Source organism: Rhopalosiphum padi, chromosome 2 (assembly GCF_020882245.1).
Source record: "Rhopalosiphum padi isolate XX-2018 chromosome 2, ASM2088224v1, whole genome shotgun sequence".
Taxonomy (NCBI): Eukaryota; Metazoa; Arthropoda; class Insecta; order Hemiptera; family Aphididae; genus Rhopalosiphum; species Rhopalosiphum padi.
This window is the reverse complement of record NC_083598.1, coordinates 22,624,406-22,640,630: the sequence shown is the minus strand read 5'-3', so window position 1 is coordinate 22,640,630 and position 16,225 is coordinate 22,624,406. Positions and strand designations below refer to the sequence as shown.

Below are 16,225 nucleotides of genomic sequence, written 5' to 3'. Positions count from 1 at the left end.
TTTGATTATTCGTCATTATCTTTATTAGTATTTATAATAGATGACATAGATTTTATAAAATAATATATAATATAACACAATATGATAAATTGATAAATATAAACAGTATAAAAATATTAATTATTATTATTTTACAAATGTTCAATAAGAATAGAATAGAATCATTTTAATAACAATTTGTCAGACTACATAAATATGTAAAATACATTGATAAATGTAGTACAACAATTGATATAATCTAAATAATGGTAATTACTAATTTTGGTAAGTAGTAGAATATAGATACAATAGGTACATCATTTGTAATCAATAAATAGTGTTGTTTACTCTTTAGAAATTACTGTGGCAAGAACTAAAAATCATTACTTGTCTATGTGAATAAATGAAATATATTAATATTTAAAACAATCAAATTAATTTTATAAACAAATAAGCTACAATAACATTTGAAAAAATTATCATTAATTAATTGTTTTCATAAGTTAAATATAGTATACATATATAGCAGATAAACACGTTTTGTCTAAATTAGCAGCAAAAAAAAAGAAGTGTTTAGTATTTACTTATGAGCTCTATAGTATTACTTAAATATTAATTATCATCAATAATTGCACTTAAATAATTTAATTTAAATTTACAAAAAAAAAACATCATCATTTTTAAAAATATAAAATATTTTATTAAAAATAATGAAAATTACATAATTACTGTGAACTAAATCACAACTTATAATATGAAATTTAACTAATCAAGTATCATTATTTTAAAATATATACATTTTAATTTTAAACATAATAATAAAAATATTCACAATACCTAATCGGTGATTTGGTGAAATTTATATAATATATTACATATATTTGTATGTAATTGACAGTATCACATAATCTGTTAATATCACATAGATAATAATTAATAATAATAATTTTGAAAAAAATAATGATTAAAAATAGCTTCTAATAACTGCCATTTAATCCAAACACACTTCTTTCATTACTTACATCACGACCCAAGACATAATAAATATAGATATATTATTTTTGTATGTTAAAGTACATGATAATTTTTTAAATAAATTGTTAATGATTTTCTGACAAACATAAACTACTGGAATATTTTCGCTCATGCCGCTTGAGTAATTAATTAAATTTATAGGCATTGAAATTTTGGAGAGGGGGGGTTTATATTAAATTTTTGACAAATTTGATAAAATATTTTAATATTATTAAGTGAACATTATAATATTATTTTGAGTTTATAAATGCTACAATGTAACAATAAACATAATGTGATACTACAATTGTATAATAATGTAACTAAACTATATGATAATTGATAAGTATAAATTGATCAAAACAATTATATTACATAAATTTATTTATATCCATGTAATGAAAACTATAAGTTTTCATTAATTAAAACATATACAGTAAATTTAGAATTTGAATCGTATTAATTGTATTAATTGTCATTTATTACCTACTGAAAAGATAATTGGTCCCATAATTATTTAAAGTAAATAAGTATTTTATGTTGCATCTATTGTTCATATATTTTGTTACACAACATTTGTAGGATAATGATCATAAATTGCTAGTAAGTTATCGTTTCAAACAGAAAATACAATTAACATTTAATTAAGTTTCAGCCTATATAATATAATCCATATGAAGTATTTAAAAAAAATAGGTAAATTTAATGAAATTAATTAAAACATGGACAATTATTAAACATATATTATGAATTTCATAGTCCCCTTAAATAATATTTAATAAAAAATATTTATCTGCATTTGGCTTTATATGAGTAGAGTTATTAATTTAATATCCACCTAAATATTTAATTTTAATTTTTATAACTTATAATGTACTTCAATATGTATACCTAAGATAATTTTACAAAGATGATGTTGAAGTGGATGCGTCTGTTTGTTGGGACTGATTGAGAAAAGCTACATTGGACGCTTTTAATCTAGCTGTGTTTCCTTTTGAGATCAACATTCCTGGGTATGGAGATATACTAGGCGTTGAACAGTGGCTATTGCTTAGATCACACTGGTCAAGCAACCGTAACAGTTCTTCAGCTGTCGGACCACCATTCGGGATAGGTTCTGGAGTAAGAAAAAAGAAATTATTATTGGTAAAATTAAAAATTAACACAGTGCTAAGGTATAGCTAATGAGGTGTTAGGTGAATTAAAATATTTTTACTAAAAGGGGCAACAATCTTATAAAGTAAAAAAAATCTATGTGACAAAACTGCCTCTCTTTCCCAATTAAGTAATTAACAAAAGTGGATTATATAATTAACTATATTATCTTATACACAGGGCTTTTAAGTTCACGTTTTGATAAATAGTTGAATATGTATGTTAATAGTCATAAAAATGCTCAAATATGCATTTAAATACATAATACATAATAAATACATAATAAAAAAAACTCAATTACATCCTAATATATTTTTATTTTAAACTTTTATGAATGTTATAATTTAAATAAAAATTAATGAATGTATTTTTTTAAATAATAAATATAATAATTTTTATTTCAGTTGCAGGTCAATCATTATTTTTCAAATCAAATCATTTAACTGTCATGTATTGATTATATATTTTTAAATGTAGATATTATTTTTAAGTTGTTAAACTAATTTTATTTTTGATAGATATTAAAAATATTGGTACTCATTTACATCAGCACTAATGATAATGAGTTAACAATTACAGTGTGAATAAATAAAAATTTTAAAATCTTAAATGATTTTTAAATGTAAAAACTGCATGGTTATACAAAATTAAATTTTTCATATATTGAATTCTGTCAACCAGAATCAAATTTTTATGTTACCTAGCATTTAATATACCTGGGAAAGATGATAAGTAAATACATAAACTTACAAACCCCAATTATAAATATGAATTTTTGTACTCACGCAGACATTTATTGGCCAAATCTAAAGCTGTAGTCAAATCCCACATTTGAATAGCTCCGTTACAGTGTCCAGTTAATATAAACCTTCGAGGCCTTGATCCCATACGACTAGAGCCTTCACATTCATGCACGCAAAAGCAAGTAATTATTGTGCAATCCACAGCTCGAATTATGCAAACTCTGAAAATCAAACAAACAAATAAGACACAAACACAACTGGCAATACGCAAAAGTCATAATAAGTGTAGACTGTAGAGCTTAACAATAAAAAATATATTTGTGAATAATTGAATACTTTTTGATTTTATAATGTACATAGGATTTTAGCACATATATAAAATTATTCTGATGCTACTAGTCAGTATTATTATATAACGATACTCCTTATTGTATAAACTTTAGATAAATAATACAGAAACTGAAAGGGCCCTCAGTTTTTTTGGTTCTACAATGACTCTTTTTGGTTATGTATAGCATTAGTGATTACCGATTAATTATTAATATTTATTGTTTAGTGTAAGAGACTTTATACTGTTTTTAGTTTATCAGCATGCTCAAAATTAGATATATAAAAATAAAAAATAATGACAGTATTTAAAAATGGCCTTTTTAAAAATATTCTATAATATTGTAAAAACTCACCAATATTTTTAAAAACATAAAACATACTTCGTTACTAGATCATTTAAAATAATTATATCATAGTTAAAATATTATAATCAATATTGTTATATGTAATATATAAGTCAATCGTCATTAATCATATATTATGATAAGATAAAGTGGTATTTTTTGTATTTATCAAAATGACATATGAATAAAATAAATAAAATGTCATGAATGTATGAGTTGATACGTCATACATAAATATTATGTTATACAGCTTTATAAATGTTTAGAATATCATATTATGTTGTTTTTTATTTTGTTTATTTTAATTGAAATCTATATTACGTCAAGCTTGTAACCAAAAGTAAATATTTTGATAAATACAAATCATTGAAAATAACAATGTATAAAAAATTGTAAATAAAAACAATAAAACATTGTTTAATTTAAAAGCTTTAAAGTAAAAGACATTCATCTAGAACAGCCATTTCAATTAATGTGTATTATCAGTAATTTAATAGTTTACTATATATACAATGAGTAGTTGCGCTATTTGTTTTTACAAATGACTAATAAGCAGGGCTAGGATTTGTATGCATAAAAAATTGTAAAATATGCATATTATTTACCAAAATATGAAAAAATATTAATTTAAATTTTTATAAGATAAACACAAAAATAGAGTTACAAAAAAATATTTATTTATTTAAATATATCAGTGATTGGCTGTTTGTTTTTTTATAATATAATTGAAAAATAAAATAATTTAGAAATAAAATTTATAATTCACTATTAATACCTAGTGGAAATACTTTGAATTTTATGTTTAAAAAATTGGAAAATTTATGTTTGACAAAAAAAACCAAGTTTTATACTTTATTCAGCAGGGCTAGAATTAACGAAATAATAATATTAAATTATAAATATTAATTACAAAATATACTATAATACATGCATTTTTCATATTCTTATAATTGAAATATGCAATAATATTTATTTTATTCAATATATGAAATGATATGCATTTTATCCAAAATATACAAAAACATGCAAAATAAAAACACCTCCATTTATCTCATCATGAGGTGATTCATGGGCATTACTGATCGTATCGTATTGGTTATATCAAGCCATTTTTTTGATGAGTAAATCAGTAGAATATACTTCCAAAAATGTAAAATTATATTATATTCATGTGCTAAACGATGTACCCCTCCCCAACTAATGGAAAAATAATATGAACTTATAGTTAAATAAATAATACTTAGCATAATATTACCTAATGAATAATTATAAATAATAATTTGTTTAATTCATTTTTAATAATTCCTTGTATGTAGCAGAAAAATTGGTACAGTTGGTACAGAAATTACACATGCAAATAAAAAAACTAATCAAATTATGGAACCGATTATATTGAACATTATTACAGACTTTCTTTTATTAATATAATTTCTTTTGCAACAACAATTATTTTTAAGTGCAAATAGAATAATATTTTCAATAAGTAAAAGTGAATAATAAAAAAGCATCATAAGTCAATAATAAAAGAAAAAATAATTAGTTTATTAGTGAACAATATTAAATTTAAATTAATATTGTTGAATCCGATATTTGGTATCAGTAATGGTTTGATAAAAATTTGGTTGTATCTCAGGATGATGGAATTTTGTAAGTTTATTTAACATAACGCAATCGCCCATATCACCCCCTACCCCTTAAATATGCCACTGCAAATATTACTTTGAGATTTTTCAAATGTTTAATGTTTTTTTATTACTGTCGCCAACAACAATAAAAAGATCATTTAGTATGTTGGGAAGATGTTTTTACATAGGTTTGTTCGACTGCAGTCTACGGATAAAGGTTGTTTAAATGGTTAAGGTATGATGAGCATTAAATCTGAAAAGGGTGTACTTAAACAAGAATAGTTTTATTCAGGACGTCATGATAAGTTTGAAATGAAATGAAGATATTTGCAGTTTTTATTTACTAATAACGAATAATAAGTTATTGTAACATAATAACATATTTACATTTATGTAAATTTGAAATAATATTGAACTTTTATCTAGCTTACATTTGAGAATTTTTGTTATTTAACCATAAAAAACAAATTACCTATAACTATACCAATATAATGATTATAATAACATTGTATTATACAAAGTAGATAGTCAATTCATGATGACCATTGACCATATCATGAAAAGCCTCTACTTGAAAGATTTTTTTCATACTTCATGAAGTGTTACATTTAATCAAATGAATAATTCACAAAATGTATAAAACATTTACTATTTATACATATTATAAAAATTGAACGATCTACGATCATTAAACATATATTTATAAACTATAATAATAAAATATAAATAGTATTCAATACTTAAGTCTTATATTATAAATATCTTACCTTTTACCATTGGACGCAAGACGAACAAATAATTCAGAAGTTTCTGGCATAACCTTTTGAACAAATACTTGTTCGTCATCTTGCTCACCATATGGTCCTATTTTAGTACAAAAATATAATATTATATACAGTTATTATAATTTTTAACTTGCACAAATAAATAAAATATACAGTGTGTTTTCTTTTAAAGGTAACATAAAATATTTCAGTCCAGTGATCTCAGATTGATATAGGGTTTTTGGGAGGAGGTTGGGAATACTATAAATACACATTTTTTGAGGATGAGCAAATGTTTTAATTTAAATCGTTGATTTTTTTGTCAATTATCCTATGATATTACAAATTTCTATCCGATTAAATTAAAATATTTGCTCGTTGTCATTCAATCAATTTTGGTTTTAGAGCCATGGCTAAGAGATCAAAATGACTTAAAAAAATTCAGTCTATCCAAATTTGTTATTGAAAACACCTAGTGCTATTTAAAAAAAATGCAAGTGGCATTGCGCATTTGCAAACTGAAAAATAAAAAAAATTTGAAAATCCTCAAGAAATGTGTATTTAAGTATTTTAAAGCCCTTTTTAAAAACCTCCTCCCAAAAACCCCATATCAATTTGAGGTCACTGGACTGAATTATTTTGAGTTATTTTATGTTACCTTTAAAAAAGGAAATATACTTAATAATCTAATATATGAAAAATTATTAACCACAATCGTTTCCAGCGCAGTAGCTAATGCAGGGTTCAACTTCTTCAAGTGACAATATCTTAAATGAAGCAACTGGTGTAGAACCTGGTTGTGTAGAAATCATGCCTCTAAATCTAGTTACACTCCATGTCCTCACATGATTGTATTCACTGCAAACGGAAACAAGGAATTTTTCTGACAGTGTAACCTATATGAAAATAACAGTTATAAAATAACAAAAAACATATTATCTAAAATCAGTATTTAAAACACACACTTTGGTAACTGAACTTTGGTGAACGGTGAATGTTTGAAACAGTTGAGGACCGTGTCCTACAGTCTCTGGATGTTGAACAATTACACGCACTGTACCAGAACTTGTACCGTATGCTATTTCAATCCAATTTCCACTGACACCTACAACAAATTATATTAACATTAAATTATAGACTAGTCACTAGTATAGTGGCCTGATGCAACTAAATATTTCTATAGTAATTAATCAAATATACATAGTTTAAATGTTGGAAAATTGAAAATATAAGTGTTTTATAAAAGTATAATTTTTTGTCTTGACTAAAACTAAATTTATTATTTCTATAATAATAATTTTCATAGTATATTATGAATAAATTGGAATTAAGTACATAATACACCATTTTATTATATGATACATACAGAATATAGATATTGTGATTAATTAAAGGATAAGCAATATAATTTTATATCCTTAAATAATTATGTCTACAAAATTACAAAGCACAATGTTGTCTATGATCTATGAATTAATATATTAGGTATTATATTTGCTGTTTTCTGTAATCACTAATAACCGTACAACAAAATGTTCAAAATGTTTGTAAATTTAATATTGCTGGTAGAAGTAATGAAAATAGTAGAAGTCATTCAAGTTATGTCATTCAAAACTCACATAAATATTTGTTAGAACCCATTAGCCATTACTACATTATGTATGTCATATAATATAACAGTATTTCATTATTGCTTATACCAGAAGACTCCAATAACTTTTTTTTTACTGTGGGTTATATTTGAGATATTAGGGCCCAATTTTTTTTTGAAGAGGTAGAGATATAATGTTAAGAAAGAAAAAAAATATTTTATTATTTTATTTTTATTAAATTTAACTAATTTCTTTATAATAATAATTAGATCTTGGAGTTTAAGAGAAAAGCATTGGTCAGCTTAGTAGGCCAGTTAAAAAAGTTTAATATAATGGAACCGACCCTAAAGTCATAAATTGGAGGCCCTTAATTATAATTTTGTAGCAATAGTAGTTTATAATTTAATTTTAAAGAAAATAGAGTATATATTTTAGATTAAGTAATTTAAATTTAAGAAATATAAATTCAATTTATTATTATAAATTTTATTTTATTTTTCAATAATTGTTTAAAATTTAAATATTCCATCACTGTAACATACCCAATATAATTTGTCAGCTAAAAAAAAAATTGAATATTACTACAAATCATTTAAACCATTAAAATTATGATTTTTTGATGTCAAATGTGTCGAAAAAAAAAAAAAAAACCATTGACAAATGATTGACAAATTAAGTAGAATTGATAGAATGTATGCACAAGTGTTAAGTAGTTTTTTGAGTTTTTGAATATTAAAACGCTTTAAAAAAATATAGAAGTAAAATGGTAAATTATTTAGTATTACATAAACTTTCTGATTCATTTGATATTAAAAAAATTTTAAAGTAGTAACCGAGTAACGATGCAATATATAATAGCATTTCTGTTGGTAACTGGAACAACTTTTCAAGTATGTTAACTATTTAAATATTATACTACTTAGTAAAAAAACTACATACTTAATGAGTTATTATTTATTTAAACATTTGTTTGTGCAATATGCAAAATTATAATTCACTGACATTGATGTAGAATATTAAAATCTTAACATGTTGGACTGTTGAAATAGATTGCACAATCAGACGATGATCAATTTCAAAATACTGGTGTATGGATTATACCAAATTTTTCAAAATCAATTTCATGGATTGGAAGTTTGTACTTACATAAAAACTTAAGGGGGTTGGAAGCATGTCTTTTTTGAGGAAAATGATAGTCGTGTCAGTAGCATAACTGGTTAAAAAACTAAGGAAGTCAAAAAAATTTATCCACCAAAATCAAAACCATAATCTAATTGTTTTTAAGTTTGTTTGCATTAAAGTTCATTAAAAAATAAGGGGCTATAATTTATTTAAAAAAAAATAATGTGATGATAATCATATAACCATTATTCATGAGATAATATTACTGGATTCATTTTGTAACCTAAAAAGTACAATGGCACTGATGTTATGTCAGCATATTAATTAACAGAAGAAACAGGCAATATGTAATTTACACAATTTGAAAAAATACATTTTTACCATAAATTTATTGATTTCTTTCTTTATTTTAAAAGATTTAAAGTTTTTTACTGTTAGAATATCTGGGATGGAGGGACGATACATTTGCTTTTCCCCTGCAACTATGCCACTGTGGCATTTAATGTTATGGTCTGAGTAGTAAATGGTAATTTGCATAAATCTCTCCAGCATTACCAGCATACTCAACAACAATTTGCACATTTCATCGAATTCTTCAATAGAATAATATATTTTGTTCTTTCAAGAAACTAACAAATCAATTTAGATTTAAAAGCTTGAAATAATGTACGCCTTATTAGAATGATTGGATTTTAATTTTGTAAACATTTTGAACTTATTGAAATTTTTCCTAGATTTTAGTAAAAGTCCATTGTTGAATAAATAACTATTTCATTTATTCAAAACACTGAAATAAATACTTAAACTTTGAGAAATTAGAGAAATTAAAATAGGATTTTAAATCAATTTAAATTTAAATATCAAAATATTGTTTCTCACAATAGATGAATGAGTATATAATCTAATAAACTCAATTATTTTTTCAAAATTTAAATTTGTATTATTTTATAATCTTATCTTTAAATTTGTTTTGTAAACCACAAAATGGACATGTAATAAATATGCTGCTTCCGACCTCCTCACATAATACATTTACATATATTTTTTATTTAAAATAAGAAAATTTACAATCTGTACAAATAAATACAATGTACATTAAGTAAATGTGATATTATAAGGGAAGGATTCGAAATGTGTGGACGAAAAAGTTGCCCAGTGACATCCATCACCCCAGCACCATATATTTATCATAGAATATTAAATTTCTTAAAACTCACTTGATAATAATAGTACTTATATTTTAATTTATAGATTTGGCCAAGGAAGCATCTGATGAATTTATAAATTTGTCGTACAACATGAAAGACAAATTACAAAATGTTTTTACTATATCATCTATACCAAATTCTGAAACGATAGATGGTAATGTTGGAAAAGTACAGATTTATACTTCAAGAACAGTAATCATACCATCTCAAGATTCAGTAACAGATATGGCCATAGAAGAAGTGCCATCTCAAGAATTAGTTACAAATATCGGGCAAATGAACATGCAACTTCAAAATGTAGTAACAGATATTCCACAAGAAATCATGCCACCTCAAGTTTTAGAAACCACAATAAAAACAGTAATACAATCTCAACCAGATGAAATAATATAATAGAATCATAATACATTTTGTTTAATCTTTAAATTTACAGTTATTTAATTAAAAAAATAATTAATACAATAGACATTTTATAGCCCAAATGTACATCCAAAATTAAACAAAATAGTTAGGTTATAAAATATTTATCAAAAAATAATAAAAATTATGTAAGTTACTTAAGACACACATTTTAGATTTTGAACAGAGCAATATATTGGTTTAACAGATTGTTTTTATTTTGTCTGTCAATGAGTAGATAAATCAAAAGTAATAATTTCCAGAAATTTTAAAAATAACTAAGAAAAAAAAATGAGAAGTTTTTGGACAAAATGTATTTTGTTTTAACTCAAAAACAAAAAATTATAGTCTTTAAATTTTTACTAAATATTTATTGTAAACGAATTAATTTTAAACTTTTTTTCAGTTGATGTAAAATAAAAATGTTTGTTTATGGGTAAACAAGCTTGAAAATATAATATGAAGTTTTTATAAGTTTTTATTACAAGAAATTTAAAAAATATATAGTGTACAGCTACATAAATATTTTGTGAGTGATTGAAAATTATTTTATTTATGTAAGATATCTATGGATAATAATAATTCCACTGTTACAAAAATTATGATTTTCAATACATAGCTAAATTTCAATAAATATAGACTAGTTTTAAGCTTTGTATAGGCACTAGCAATTTTAAAATTTATTAGACTTGGTTAAAAAAGCTTCAAAATTGAATATAGATTTTACAAAAATGATTTATACAGTAATTGAAAAATGGGTAAATTTGTTTTTGAATATACATTTAAGATTTAAATCTTATAAAATTTGTCAAGTTACAAACATTTGTATATTATTTTGCAGTTAAAATGTTCTACAATTTTTAATTTTAATAACTAAGAATTGCAAATTCAATTCAAGGTTTTTTATAAGTGATACTTCCAGAAACCTAAAAATATAAAAAATTATAAGCACATTACTTTTAAGGGTATTTTGTAGTTCAGATTTTGGCAAATTTAAATATTTGATTGTAGAATAACAATTTCAATTATTATATTATAATTTAAAACTATAATCTTGTATGTATATTTATAAACTTTACTATATGCAGTGACATTTTAAATTTTAATGTCAGTTTTGGACTTTTAGTGTCATTATACATCTAATTATTGTAAAACTGACTATTGCCTATTTATACTTCATATAGTTCTATGATAATTCGGTATTGACTCAAAAGTTAATAACAAAGATTAATTCAACCTACCAATAAAATAAATTACTAAATATAATTATAAATAAATATTACTTTTGATTATTAAAAAAATGTTTCAAATATATATATATATTTTAAGATTGTATATTATTGATTATACAATGTAACAAAACATAGCATACAGAAAGAAACATGGAAAAATAATGGTTTTATTTTTAGAATTAGTTTATTATTTATAGAGGCTTACTTGTCTTAGGTGTCAAATAAACAGAAATAGCAGTGATTGGATCATTTGATGCATCTCTATACAATTCAGTTACTAGTAAATCATTGTCTTTCATTCGCAATGGAAATTTTTGCATATCTAAAAAAGTATATTAGGTAATTTTAATTTATAAATAAACTGTAAATCAAATATATTTTATTATCTACATTGTAATCATAAAATGTGTATATTATTCTTACCAATATAGTATATTGAACCATTATTACAACCAAGGAGTAAAAATGAGCCAGCTGTATCAAATGATGCAATTGGTACTACATCTTGGGTTTGCCAATGTTGAGTCATTGCATGCCAAACCCCTATTTTACCAGTAGGGGATAAAGCAACAAGTTGACTACCAATAAAAAATAAATGTTCTACACGAACATTCAAATTGAATGTACCTAAACATATTTATTTACAAATTTAACTTTATCCATTTTTAAAATAATGTAACATGAATATTACCTATATTGGTTCGAGATCCCTGTTCTGATACTCCCCAAAGTCGAACTTGATTTCCATATGATATAGCAACCATAACAGAGGATCCATCAGAATTACCATTTTGACTATTCATTTTAGCGTTAATTGCTATTCGTTCTATACAGTTGTCTATATGTGGTGATGTAAAAACTTGTTGCCAACCACTCGAATCTTTTAATCTATTAAAGTACATAATAATGTTATTTTTAAGTTACCATAAGAAAAATTTAGGGAAAATGAAACAAATAGTTTTAACATCCAAGAAAAGGTATTAGGTTGTTATTAAAAAAATTCTTATTCTTTCAATTAGAGAGCGGTTTTTTATACGTTTGTATATTTTTTCTGGGTGCTAAGTTAACACAAAATGTGTTACATAGTGACCAAAATATAGTGAATTGAAATACAAAAATGTTTAAAATATATTTGTTTTTATTTCTAGTACATACTTTATGATTTAAATAATTTTAATTTATTTTGAATCTTCCAGTGTTTTGTCAACATTCTTGAAATTAGGAAAATATTTATCAATAAATTTGAGTTAAAATTATTTATACACAGTAAATAAATATCAGGAACTTTCATGAGATTGTAATTGTTTTTGTAAAATTTTAAATACTTATAACTTGCTTCAAAGTTAAAATATGAAAAAAAAAACCTTTGCAAGTCATAGTACCCTGGATAATACTTTTACCTTTTAATTTGATAAAAAGTCAATTCACTTTAATAATAAAAACAACAAATTAAAATAGATTATTCTCTGTAAAATTCACATTGTTATGTATTAAACATGCATACTTTAATTATTTTCTATGTTTATAGTGAAATTCATTTCATTCTTTTATACAAATTTTAGAAATTCTAACAACATTTTTACTAAAAATAATTTTAACTATACAATATACATATTTAAAATATGTTCTTATTATTTAAGTTGTAATTTTAGATATTTAAATAAAAGTATATATTTAAAATAGTAATTTATGTTTTAATATGTTATTTGATACCTAAATGAACTATAAAACTAAATAGACATATCAAAAAACTAATTAAAAAATTAATCATACAATTTTTAAATAGGAGCTACTATGGCTGGTCCAGTTATGTTGAATGTTATATATCAAGGGCCAATAAAATTTTTAAATTTTAGTGGGCAAAAATTACTTAATTCAGCAATGTGTCCAAGTGGCGAGTTAATATAAATGTAATCTGTTTAGTGAGAGATTCTGTGCACCCCCCCCCCCCTGTTTAGGTTAGAAAAACTGATATTGGTTGGTCAGCGGCGCATTCTCTCGCTGGACAGAGTATAGTTAAATTTATTCATCTGAAACAAACATTTTGTATCTTTTCTACAACAGCTTAAATTTTTATAAACAACAAATAGAAATTTTTAAATCTTTACATTATATACATTATATCATTATTTTATATATTTATTATTTAAGCTACTAACCTATTTATAGTTGCAGTGATATTAATAGTAATATAATACTTTAGATACATATTGCACATATTATTTTTTGGAGCAATTTCTAAGTTTATAAGGGCTTATAATTTGTTGCTACCAAAGTTTAATAAATACAAAATTGTTTTTATTCACCTGTAGCAAACAATAAAATGAGCATAAGCAACTACAATCCAATTATGGTGTGCTTTGATGATTTGGACACGCAATGGATCAGCCCAGTTAGAACCTTGATTATAACCGAAAACCAAGTTTAATGCATCATTTCTAATATATTTGTTGAGATCAGCTGATGAGTTTCTGGAATGGTGATTGGGTACATGGTTACCGAGTGAAGCTGCTCGAGAGTGTCCATTGTTACCGTTGCCACGTCCATTGATAACTGACCCACGACCATTTACAGTAACTCGAGAAATATCCAAAGACGAATTACGAGAATGACAACGACTAGAAAAATGTTTTGTCTTTAATATTGTTATCCTTAATTTTAAAAATATTACTTTATGAAATATACTGAATTGTACCATGTTGGAATATCCTAAAATTACCAACCTTTGATATCCATGAGTATGAGGTATTGAAGATGGTGAATTTGGTGGTGGTGCTGGTTCAGGGACACGGACTATTGAACCAGGTCTTGTTTGATCATCTACTTTAGCTGCATTACTAATTATCTCAGATTCTTGCATAGGAGGGCCTAAGAATATTATTCAGAAAAACATTTTATAAAAATCAAACTAATTATAAGAAAAAATAAGTAGTAAAATAAAATACTTTTTTAAAATTGTCAAACTCAATGCAATATAATTAATATTACTATAATATACTAGATGATTTAAAATTTAAATACTTATAAGGTATAACACATTAAAATTTTTTTTGAATTTCAATTTTGATGTATTGAAGTACTCCAAAATATACTTTTCTTTAGAATATGAAATTTAAAATATATATTGTAATACAAAATAAATAAAAACTTACAAAATTACATCAATAAAAAATATTAAACATTTTTTTTAATGTTGTTTGTTTTATTTTGATTGAAAATTATTAAAATATATAATTTCAAAAACATTAGTAGATTTTAAAATAATGAATGTTGTTTGATAAAAGAATCATTCTGCATAATAATAGTTAATCTAAATTCAAATTTTTTTAACACTTAGTTATAATATTGGAATTTGTATTTACTTGGAGCTGGTAACATGCTATAAAACAGAATGTCTCCACATGATGATTGCTCTAGGTCTTCACACAAAATAAGGCGCTTGACTAGAGGCATAATACCATAAAATTCAGCTTCATGACGTAATGTTCTAATATCAGTGCCAGACAAATCTATGTCATGTGTTCGTAGATAGTTCAAAATTATGGCAAAAACTTTTGGATCACGATCAATGAATATAGCTCCTGTATCATCTCTTAGACTAGAAATACGGCCACTTAATAAAGCAGTAAAAAAAGAATCTGGCACCCATGTTAATGTTTGTCGAGATGTTGAGAACCTAAGACAGTTAAAATTATGTTTCATAATTATTTTAAAGACTTTTTACTAGCTATTTTTAAGTTTAAATTAGTTCCAAATACATGTATTTAGGTATTTATAATGGTTGAAATCAAATATACATCATTATTAGTTTATAGAATGAAGTAAAATTAAGGATTTTAGTTTAGGATTAATGTTTAAATATACCTAATAGATAAATTGGAATTGAATGAGATTTTGAATAAAACTGAACAATTATGTAACAATTTGTAAAATATTTTTAATGTATCTATTATTAAACATATAAAATATATATATATATATTATAATATAGTACATACAACAATTTAAATCATCACCAGATTATTGATTTTATTAGTTATTCATTACCTAGTACCACCAACGTTAAGATGCATTATTTCACCATTGTGTGGAGGTAACATGGTTCATCAGCCTTTTAAATCCTGAAGTTGACCTGAGTATTTGATTGATGTATACTAAACAAATTTATTAGAACAAATTATTACAGTTTTATACTTTACTCACGGTAATAATTAAAAAATAATTAAATGTGCATTGTTTACGTGGCACATTTGAGTACTAAATAAATTTTGAAAACCATATTTAGCGCCGTACCTATTTTTTATTTCTATTAATTAATTTGTATATTGTTAAATGTTAATTACGGTTTATGTTGAGTCTTGAGTGTCAACATAACTTAAAGATAGCACATTTTCTTATCACGTTATCGCTGTTGGGGAAAATAGTACATTTTAGATAGTAGCTAATTCAGCTAAATAATATAAAATTAACTCTGCTCACGAATCGTTTGAATAATCGTAAATTATTGTAAAACAAAATTAGTTTTCTATAGAAGATTAAACGATTTTTGCACGAAAAATTGACAAAACGGATCTATTTTGTTATGGTTTTTGGGGTGAGATATGGATAGTACTCAGTTCTTCCCCTTATGTGTATCCCTGAGAAATGATAATTAAAATTGTTTTCTCAGATAAACCATTATCAGCATTAATTTAAGACCGTGAGCAGCACTATGATAT

General features: G+C 24.0%; 2 protein-coding genes across 3 annotated transcripts; one reads left to right on the top strand and one right to left on the bottom strand.

Annotated features, from left to right (window-relative positions):
- On the bottom strand, window positions 1–15,950 carry LOC132920211 (BTB/POZ domain-containing protein KCTD3). Of its 2 annotated transcripts, none has more exons than XM_060982408.1 (13): window positions 15,801–15,950; window positions 15,555–15,661; window positions 14,870–15,183; window positions 14,231–14,375; window positions 13,814–14,125; window positions 12,199–12,395; window positions 11,931–12,134; window positions 11,713–11,829; window positions 6,920–7,059; window positions 6,664–6,850; window positions 5,958–6,054; window positions 2,934–3,112; window positions 1–2,110 (listed from the first exon to the last, which is right to left on the bottom strand). In XM_060982408.1, exons 2-13 carry the CDS (start codon window positions 15,605–15,607, stop codon window positions 1,896–1,898), a joined length of 2,160 nt encoding a protein of 719 aa, XP_060838391.1. In that variant the 5' UTR covers window positions 15,608–15,661; window positions 15,801–15,950; the 3' UTR covers window positions 1–1,895. The 2 variants fall into 2 exon arrangements, with proteins under 2 accessions (XP_060838391.1, XP_060838392.1); XM_060982409.1 differs by lacking the exon at window positions 15,801–15,950 and adding an exon at window positions 15,749–15,767.
- Window positions 8,289–10,493, top strand: LOC132920213 (uncharacterized). Its single transcript, XM_060982411.1, has 3 exons — window positions 8,289–8,436; window positions 8,596–8,680; window positions 9,920–10,493. The coding sequence occupies exons 1-3, from the start codon at window positions 8,389–8,391 to the stop codon at window positions 10,267–10,269; spliced, it is 483 nt and encodes a 160-aa protein (XP_060838394.1). The 5' UTR covers window positions 8,289–8,388; the 3' UTR covers window positions 10,270–10,493.
- Window positions 15,951–16,225: the final 275 nt, after the last annotated feature.